Raw genomic sequence first — 8,899 nt, 5'->3', positions numbered from 1 at the left:
ACCCTTTTTTTTAATGATGTTTACTTTGAATTTATATTAGTTCACACAAACACTCCATCCATGCTTTTGTTCCGGCCCTCCGGTCCAGTTTAAGAACCCATTGTGGCCCTCGAGTCAAAAAGTTTGCCCACCCCTGCTGTAGAGCAAGCATGTCAAACTCTCGGCCCATGGGCCGCATGCCTCGTTTATTTGGCCCGTATTAGCCTTTGAGTTTGACATGCTTGCTGTAGAGATTTTAAGATGCACGATTTACTCATTCAACTCCAACGTAAAGTAGTAGTTTTACCACTTTTCAGACAGTGTAAGGATTTTAAACCACTTTAATTCTCTTTATCATCCTCTCACTGTGCTGTTGCTCTGTACTTTGTTTCTCTATATAATTTTAAACCTCACAAGGTATTATTGCTGCTGTTGCTGTTTTTTTATAGTCAGTGTTCATTTATATTTACCCCAATTTTTCCCCATTCTGTTGATTTTCTTCCTTCCTGCATCTCTTCATCCTTCTATTTATGGAATACCTGTTAGTAGTTAATTTAAAATGACTTTCTGTTGATGAGTTAATCATAGTTTTTTGTCTGAATGTCTTAATTTTAACTTCATTTTTGAAGGTAGTTTTGCTACATGTAGAATTTTAGGATGGTAAGAATTCCCCTGCCCCCCCCCACCCCCAGCTTTTAAAGGTACCATTTTATTGTCTTCTGGCTTCCTTTGTTTTTGTTGAGAAGTCAGCTGTCAGTTTTGTTGCTTTGTTAATATATGTCATTCTTTAATTGCTTATAAGATTTACTTTTTGGTTTTTAGTAATATACTTTAATGCGTCTACATGTGGGTTTTTTTTGTGGGTGTTTGTGCTGCTTAGGATTTGTAGAGCTTCTGGAATTTGTGGGAAAATTTCAGCCATTAAATTTTCAAATACTTTTCTATTCTTTTCTCTTTGTTCTAATTTTCTCCAGCTATGTCTACTTTGTTATTAAGCTCATCTATGGAGTTCTTAATTTTAATCAATTTACTTTTCAGTTTGTTTCTTTTTTGTGTACTTTCCAGTTCTCTTCTGAAATAATTTTGTTTTATTTCCTTCAATATAGTTGGCATAATTATTTTGAAGCTTTTATCTAATAATTTTATTATCTGGATACAGTATTTCTATTAGCTATTGTTTCTCTTGTTCTTGGATTTGTCTTACCTTTGTATGCCTGGTTATTTTATAGTGTTACACATTATGTATGAAAAACTATAGATATAATTTCAGTATCTGGTTATTGTTTTTATTCCTCTAGAGAGGCATTACCTTTCTGGTCTACTCTATCTTTCACATCTAGTCTAGGACAACTAGTCACACAGGTCATCTCAACCCAGTCATGCATTGAGATGATTTGAAGTGTGGGACCTATGATGACTGTTTTTTTTTGTTTCTGTTTTTATTCCCCCACCCCCCAGTTCACTGCTACCTTTTAGGGGTAGTTTTTCAAGATCCCAACCCAGAGTCTAGTGGTTTACCGGGATACTCTCCTCTCCTTATGGGCCATGAACTCCTACTTTTATTCTCTTTCCCTTCCTGTGAGATGTTGAAAGATATGTTTGGCTTCTGTCTTTATTTTCCTCTTTTGGAATGTGCAGAAGCCCCTAAGGCAGTGATTTTCAAGCTTTCTCGTCTCATGGCACACATTAATTAATTACTAAAATTCTGTGGCATACCAAAAATAAACATATATTGCCGATCCAACAAAAAAATAGATATAATTTTTGATTTATTCACACTGGATGGCTATTGCTGTGTTGACTGTTGTCATTTTTTTATTTGACAATCTAAGGGAAAAGAGGTCAGTGCCCCTGACCAAATAAGTATTGCATGTTTTAAAAATTCTTATGGCACTCTGGTTGAAAATTACTGCTCTAAGGGAAAGTAGCCTCCATCGCCAAGCTCAGTTCTCTCACTTTATTCTCCCAGATCTTGGTTTTACATTTTCTTTTTTCTTGATAGCTTTAATGCCTTCCAAGAAGTTTTTAAAAATGTTTTTCCTGGATTTTCTAGTTGTCAGTGGGAAAGTTGGTCCAAATGATTTATTCTGCTGTTAACAGAAACCAGACCCACGACATCTCCCTCCCCATTTATACTTTTAAAATACTATACATCATCTATCTATCTGTCTATCTATCTATCAGGGGTCCTCAAACTTATTGAACAGGGGGCCAGTTCACTGTCCCTCAGACCGTGGAGGGCTGGACTATAGTTTGAACAAATTCCTATGCACACTGCACATATCTTATTTTGAAGTAAAAAAACAAAACGGGAACAAATACAATATTTGTATTTGCATGTGGCCCGCGGGCCGTAGTTTGAGGACCCCTGATATATATATACACATACATACTAGAGGCCTTGTGCACGAATTCGTGCATGGGTGGGGCTCGGCCAGCCCACCCCAGTGGGGCCCACCAGGCCAGCCGGGGAGAGGGGCTGCGGGCAGTTGGCCGGCCAGCCCCACCCCCTATCGAGGTGTTGGGGGCCGATCGGAGCCCAGATCAGGCTGGTTGGCTGCCGTAGTGCATGTCATAGCCACCGGTCATTCCGGTCTTTCTGCCATTCTGGACGCTGGGCTTTTATATATATAGATCCTTCACAAATTATTGACCATCTATCTGGGAGTGGTGTGATATCAGCCCATGAATTCTGTATCCTCTTTACCCCCAAAAAGATAGCCCCCCCTTTTTCTCCCTGCCTTAGAGTTATGCTTTGCTGTTTATTGTTTCTGCTTTTTAACCTTTCCCAGTGTTGCTCTAGGGCAGTGATGGCGAACCTATGACACGCATGTCAGAGGTGACACGCGAACTCATTTTTTTTGGTTGATTTTTCTTTGTTAAATGGCATTTAAATATATAAAGTAAATATTAAAAATATAAGTCTTTGTTTTACTATGGTTGCAAATATCAAAAAATTTCTATATGTGACACGGCACCAGAGTTAAGTTAGGGTTTTTCAAAATGCTGACACGCCGAACTCAAAAGGTTCGCCATCACTGCTCTAGGGCAAAGTCTGTTATTATAGTCTTGTAGCTGACAAGGAAAGGTTGTGGCTCTTTCCTGCACGAATCCCCAAGCTTTGGTCTTATTGCCAATTTTCTTAGGATGTTACCCTCTCATTTCTTAATTCTCTTAATTTAGCACCTCTTTTTACCACCTAGCTATTATTGGTTCAGAGAAACCCCCACCCCACATTGAGTGTCACTCCTTTAGTGAGCCACTGTTACTGATGGGAGAGTACTTGATCTCTCACATATGGTAGGGCAGGAGACAGAGGTTCAGAATCACTGGCATATAGCTTCAGCTGAGCTCCTTGGACATGTCCACAGTAGTATAGTTTAGGTTCATCTCTAACCTGTAAGTTTATCTTTTTTGGTCCTTTATAAACTCAAAGAGTCTCCATTATTATCTTTGTGTTTCTGTGTCCTTTTTGGGTCTAAATGTAAATATTTGTCCCATTTTCTTATGCCCTACTGTTTCCCTGGATTTATTAGCACTATGTTTTTGTTTTTGTTTTTAACATCAAAAGACCCATGTGCTTCCTTCATGAATAGAAGGGTAGGCAAAAGTTTGTTCTTACTGGGCTGGGAGGAGAGAAAGTCATGATTAGCACCAGCGAAGGCAGGGAACATGGTAGCAGGTGGACTGTGAGTATTGGCCCAGGTGAAAAGGAAAGGGGGCAGTGGTTTCAAACTGAGAAATACATTTGTATTTCTTTATTGGCCAGAGAGCATTTTGAAATTCCTAGTTCTTTAGAGTCCTCAGCTCTTGTCTTAAGCTTCAGGCAGATAGGAGCCTTTATCTTCTTGTGTGGCAGATAAGGTATGGGTGAAGAGGTATCTTCCTGACATTCTAATAATTTTTCTGAAGTTTGTGTTTTTTTTTAATGTAAGGATTCTTTTAACTGTGATTATATACTATAATTTCAACAGTACTAAATTTCTGGCATGTGATAGATTAAAAAATCTTCTAAGGGCTGCTTGAAACTTAACCACAATGTATAACATTGTGGGGGGAAGAGTATTTGGAAATCATAAGAGGTGACTTTAAAATGACGTTTAGAAATATTAATTATTGGTAAATTGATGAATAATTATTACATAGAGATTGAAATTGTGAAGAAATGAAATATTTTTATGTGATTATAATCAATGTTTTATTTTTATAGGGCTTCTTATATGCATATAGTATTAGTAATATTATTAAAACCACAATGAATCTCTACATGTCCATGCAAAAGCCAATGACCAAAACCTCAGTTAAGGCATTATGCAGGCTTGTTGAACTTCTCAAGGTAGGTTTTAGATTATTTTACCTTGCCATTATAATTTAGAAATGACCCCTGGCTTAAATTATGATGATCCTCTAAAATTTGACATTCTGATTATATGAGAATAACAAGTTATGGGAAAATGTACTTATCTCTTAGTTGGATAAAGGAACTAGCCATTGAAATAAATTTATGATTAACATTCTAGCCCTAACTGGTTTGGCTCAGTGGATAGAGCGCTGGCCTGTGGACTCAAGGGTCCCAGGTTTGATTCCGGTCAAGGGCATGTGCCTTGGTTGCGGGCATATCCCCAGTGGGGAGTTTGCAGGAAGCAGCTGATCGATGTTTCTCTCACATTGATGTTTCTGCTCTATCCCTCTCCCTTCCTCTCTGTAAAAATTTAATAAAGTATATTAAAAAAAAACAAAAACCAAACAAACAAAAAACATTCTATGAATGGCCAATTTATTGAAACTACATTAAAATTTTACATGTAATAAGACAGAAAAGAAAGAAAATGAAAAGGTTAGCCTAAGTATTAGTAAAGATTTACTTGTGGAAGTTTAAGTATATTGTATGAGTTAAAAAAATAATACTCATGGAGCATTATCCATTATTTTGTGGTGTTCAAATGCACATGAGGATAGTAAACATGTGGCTGTTTATTTTGTAATTTAGAGGAAGTGCTGTAATCTTCTGATTTGAATAGTCGTCTAGTAGTATTTATAGGAGTGGTCAAATAAATTAAGAACCAGAGTATACTTCTGGAAATATGGTAAAGTATTTCTTAGCTTACTCTATATAATTCAAAATAAAAGCCCCTTTAAGCAGAAGAGTCTACATAACCTCTTTTAAAAATTGAAATTAAGAGATACTTGTAAATTTCTGCTAGTAATGCTTTTAGGTTAGCTTAGGACAGTGATGGCGAACCTTTTGAGCTCTGTGTGTCAGCATTTTGAAAAACCCTAACTTAACTCTGGTGCCGTGTCACATATAGAAATTTTTTAGTATTTGTAACCATAGTAAAACAAAGACTTATATTTTTGATATTTATTTAATATATTTAAATGCCATTTAACAAAGAAAAATCAACCAAAAAAATGAGTTCGCGTGTCACCTCTGACACGCGTGTCATAGGTTCGCCATCACTGGCTTATGAAATAGAGATTTTTTTTGGAAATTGTGCCTTTGGATTTTTAGTTTTTTTTCTCTAAGGAAATGTTACCAGCTATATTTAATTTTTAAGAAATATAAATACAGAAATGTATATCAGCTAATTAAAAATAATAAATACTAAAAAACTATCATCACAATTAAGAAATAGAATACTAGTATTATTTATATTTTCAAACCCCCCTGTGTTGTCTCTCCTGATTGCATCTTATCCTGTCCCCTCAGGAAACTGTTGTCCTGAATTTTATGCTTATCATTCCCTTGTTTTTATTTTTAGTTTACCACATAAGGATGAATCTATAGACCATTCATTGTTCAGTTATATATGTTTTTGAAGTTTATATTAATGGAATAATTCTTCATGTATTCTTTGACTTACCTTTTTTTACTCAAAATTTTGTTTTTGAACTTGTCCATATTGAGATGAATAGCTGTAGTTCTGACCTTTCCATTGCTGTGCAGCTTTCCTGTGGATGAATTTTCGGGTTGCTGTCATTTTTGTATATGTCTTTTGGTGTACTTGTGCCAAGAGTTTTTCTGAGGTATTATATAGGATTGGATTGTGTTATGTACATTGTCAACTTTCCAAGATGATGCCAAATTATTTTCCAAAGTAATTATATCACTTTACATACCTCCCACAATGTATTAGACTTCCCATTGTTCCTCAACTGACCAATATTGGTATTATAAGGCTTATTTGTTTTTGACAAATTAATGTATATCAATGGTTTGATTATGACTTGAATGTTTATTTTTCTAATTATTAATGATAGTATCTTTTCAAAATTTAGTATCTGTTTCTTTTGTGTAAAATCTGTTCATGTCTTTCGTTCAGTTTTATATTGAATTATGTCTTTAAAAATATTTCATGCACTTGGGGTCTTTAATATTCTAACTACTAATCCCTTGTGTGTGGCAAATATTTTCTCATACTTTGGCTTGCCTTTTTATTTTCTTTATAGTGGTTTTTGATGAACAGAAATTCTTAATTGTATAATACTTGAATTTACCAACCTTACCCTTTATGGTAGTGCTTTTTGCATCTCATTTATAAGTTCTTTACCTAGCCCCAGGTAATAAAAATATTCTGTAATTTTGCCTAAAAGTTTTAAGTTAATTTTTTCAAAATTACTTCTGGTCTTTTTTAGGCCATAGAGCATATGTTCTACAGGAGAAGCATGGTTGTAGCTGATTCAGTTTCACATATAACACAGCACCTTCAACATCAGGCTCTTAATTCCATTTCTGTGGCCAAGGTATGAAAGTTGTTATATATTCAGCATAATTAGCCTTTTAGTTTATTTTTCTGTTGCTTTGTATGTGTTTTCTGGTTCAGCCTGTTACTCCATTCCTTCAAACATAATATTCTTGTTTATTTATCTCCACAGTATTTTGTGATTTTTACTAGAGTGCTCAGGGTTATCTTTCTCCGAACTTGTAGCATGTAATAAACACATTAAAAAGTGATATTGTATGTAGTTTAAATTATGATGTATCTTTTTAAAAGAAAATATTTCCTTATTAAATTAATAATGGAAATCTTAAAGTATGTCTGATATAGATTTGCTGTCCCTAACAGTGCTAATTGATAATGTTGCAGGAGTAATAAAGCACACAGCAGTGTCAGAAGACACTCAACAGGGAAAGTATTGTTGAAGCTCTCTTAAAGTGAATCATGGAAAAGATTATTGAGAAGATGTTCTTCTGAATCTTTTGTTATTGCCTCAGAAATAAAGCTAATATGTCCTGTTTTCTCTTTTATCTTTAAGAAAAGAGTAATTTCTGACAAAAAATATAGTGAACAGCGTCTTGATGTGCTCTCTGCTTTAGTTTTGGCTGAAAACACTCTAAATGGACCAAGCACAAAGCAAAGACGCCTTATTGTTTCTTTGGCACTCAGTGTTGGCACACAATTGGTAAGTGTATTGCTATTAGTTATGTAATAAAAATAAGACCTGAGATTTCATAATTTTCTTCTCATTGACCCTGTTCTTACTTTGACTGCAACTTCTCTGCCTTTTTTTCTCTTCCCTGATAGAAAACATTTAAAGATGAAGAACTCTTTCCACTTCAGGTAGTCTTGAAAAAGCTGGATCTTATCAGTGAACTTAGAGAAAGGTAAGTAGGGATTTATAATGATACTCGAAAGGTGGGGTTAATGCCCTGGCCTGTGTAGCTTGGTTGAGTGTCATTCTGTGCACCAAAAGGTTGCCAGTTTGATGGCTGGTCAGGGCACATGCCTGGGGGCATGCTGGAGGCAGCAGATAGTTTCTCACTCACATCTGTTTCTCTCTCCCTCTTTCTTTAAAAAAAAATATATAAAAGGCTAATATGCTAAGTGTCCTTCCCTCTGTCCGTGTAATGATGTCATGTAGCAATGCCTGGCTTCTTCTCCCTAGTGACAGTTAGCCTCCTTGCAGTTTCTTCAGCCTAGGACCACGACTTGCTTTATAGCCAGGTGCAAACACTTTACACTGTAACCAAATTTCTGTGAAGTGTTTTCCTGAGCCTCATCTCATTTGATCCTCATGGAAGTCCTGGAATAGGTAGATAGGAGACTTGGTAGAATCCTATTTTCTTTTCATTAGCTGGAAAACAGATTTAGAAAGCTTAGAAACTTGACCCGACTAAAAGGAAGTAAGAAAATGACTTCAGGTTTTCTCACTGCGCAGAATATAGTCAAACACTGCTGCAGTTAAATATTTTACTCTTTGTTCTCCTTGTGTGATCTATGATAATAATCTGCTTCATGTTGATATTTACTGCTTTGTTGCTGCCAATTACCTGAAAGAGAAGTTGGGGTGCTTCACTGGACTGGAAAAAATTTAAGTCAGAAAGCAGGTCTAATTAAGTAAATTTGTTCTATATCTATACAAGGCTAAGTTGACTCACGCATGCGCGATACATACAGAGCTCTTGCTAGCTCCAATCGCACCTGTGTGTTTTGATCTGTCATTGTCGATTGTGAATTTGGTTGACACTACTATTATAGAGAAAGGGTGAATAGCGATATTAAAATATTTCTTCTAATTAATTTCCTTTCAGTGTGCATGAATTTGTGCACTGGGCTACTAGTCTAATCTAATAAAAGACAAAAAGGGTAATTGACCGTACCTTCGCTACACTTCCCATTGGCTAATCAGGGTGATATGCAAATTAACTGCCAAGAAAGATGGCGGTTAACCGCCAACAAAGATGGCAGTTAATTTGCATACATAGGCACAATGATGGGAGGCGAAAGGGGAAGGACGGAAGAACAGTGATCGGAAACCCAGGCGGCAGGCAAGAGCCGGGTGGCAGGGCAAAGGCGCCCCCCAGGGCCGCCTTTGCCCTGCCCCCCAGCCCTGGATCGGAGAACCGGGGCCACCTTTGCCCGCCCCCCAGCTGGTGATCCTGATCGGAGGGGCCGCCTTGCCTGCAGCCCCCTGATCT

At 36.6% G+C, this 8,899-nt stretch overlaps 1 protein-coding gene across 4 annotated transcripts in view; it reads left to right on the top strand.

Moving 5' to 3' along the window:
- KIAA1033 (KIAA1033 ortholog) overlaps positions 1-8,899 on the top strand; it is a 60,837-nt gene that overhangs the window by 24,207 nt on the left and 27,731 nt on the right. For 3 of the 4 annotated variants that reach the window (XM_014535993.1, XM_014535994.1, XM_014535996.1), the window contains 4 exons: positions 4,190-4,315; positions 6,616-6,723; positions 7,237-7,383; positions 7,506-7,585. In XM_014535993.1, the coding sequence (XP_014391479.1) occupies positions 4,190-4,315; positions 6,616-6,723; positions 7,237-7,383; positions 7,506-7,585 (461 nt within the window). The remainder of the gene's footprint in view (positions 1-4,189; positions 4,316-6,615; positions 6,724-7,236; positions 7,384-7,505; positions 7,586-8,899) is intronic. The other variant, XM_014535995.1, reaches the window with a different exon arrangement.

This window comes from Myotis brandtii, unplaced genomic scaffold, assembly GCF_000412655.1.
Source record: "Myotis brandtii unplaced genomic scaffold, ASM41265v1 scaffold155, whole genome shotgun sequence".
Lineage (NCBI taxonomy): Eukaryota > Metazoa > Chordata > Mammalia > Chiroptera > Vespertilionidae > Myotis > Myotis brandtii.
This window is presented reverse-complemented; position numbering and strand designations above follow the sequence as displayed.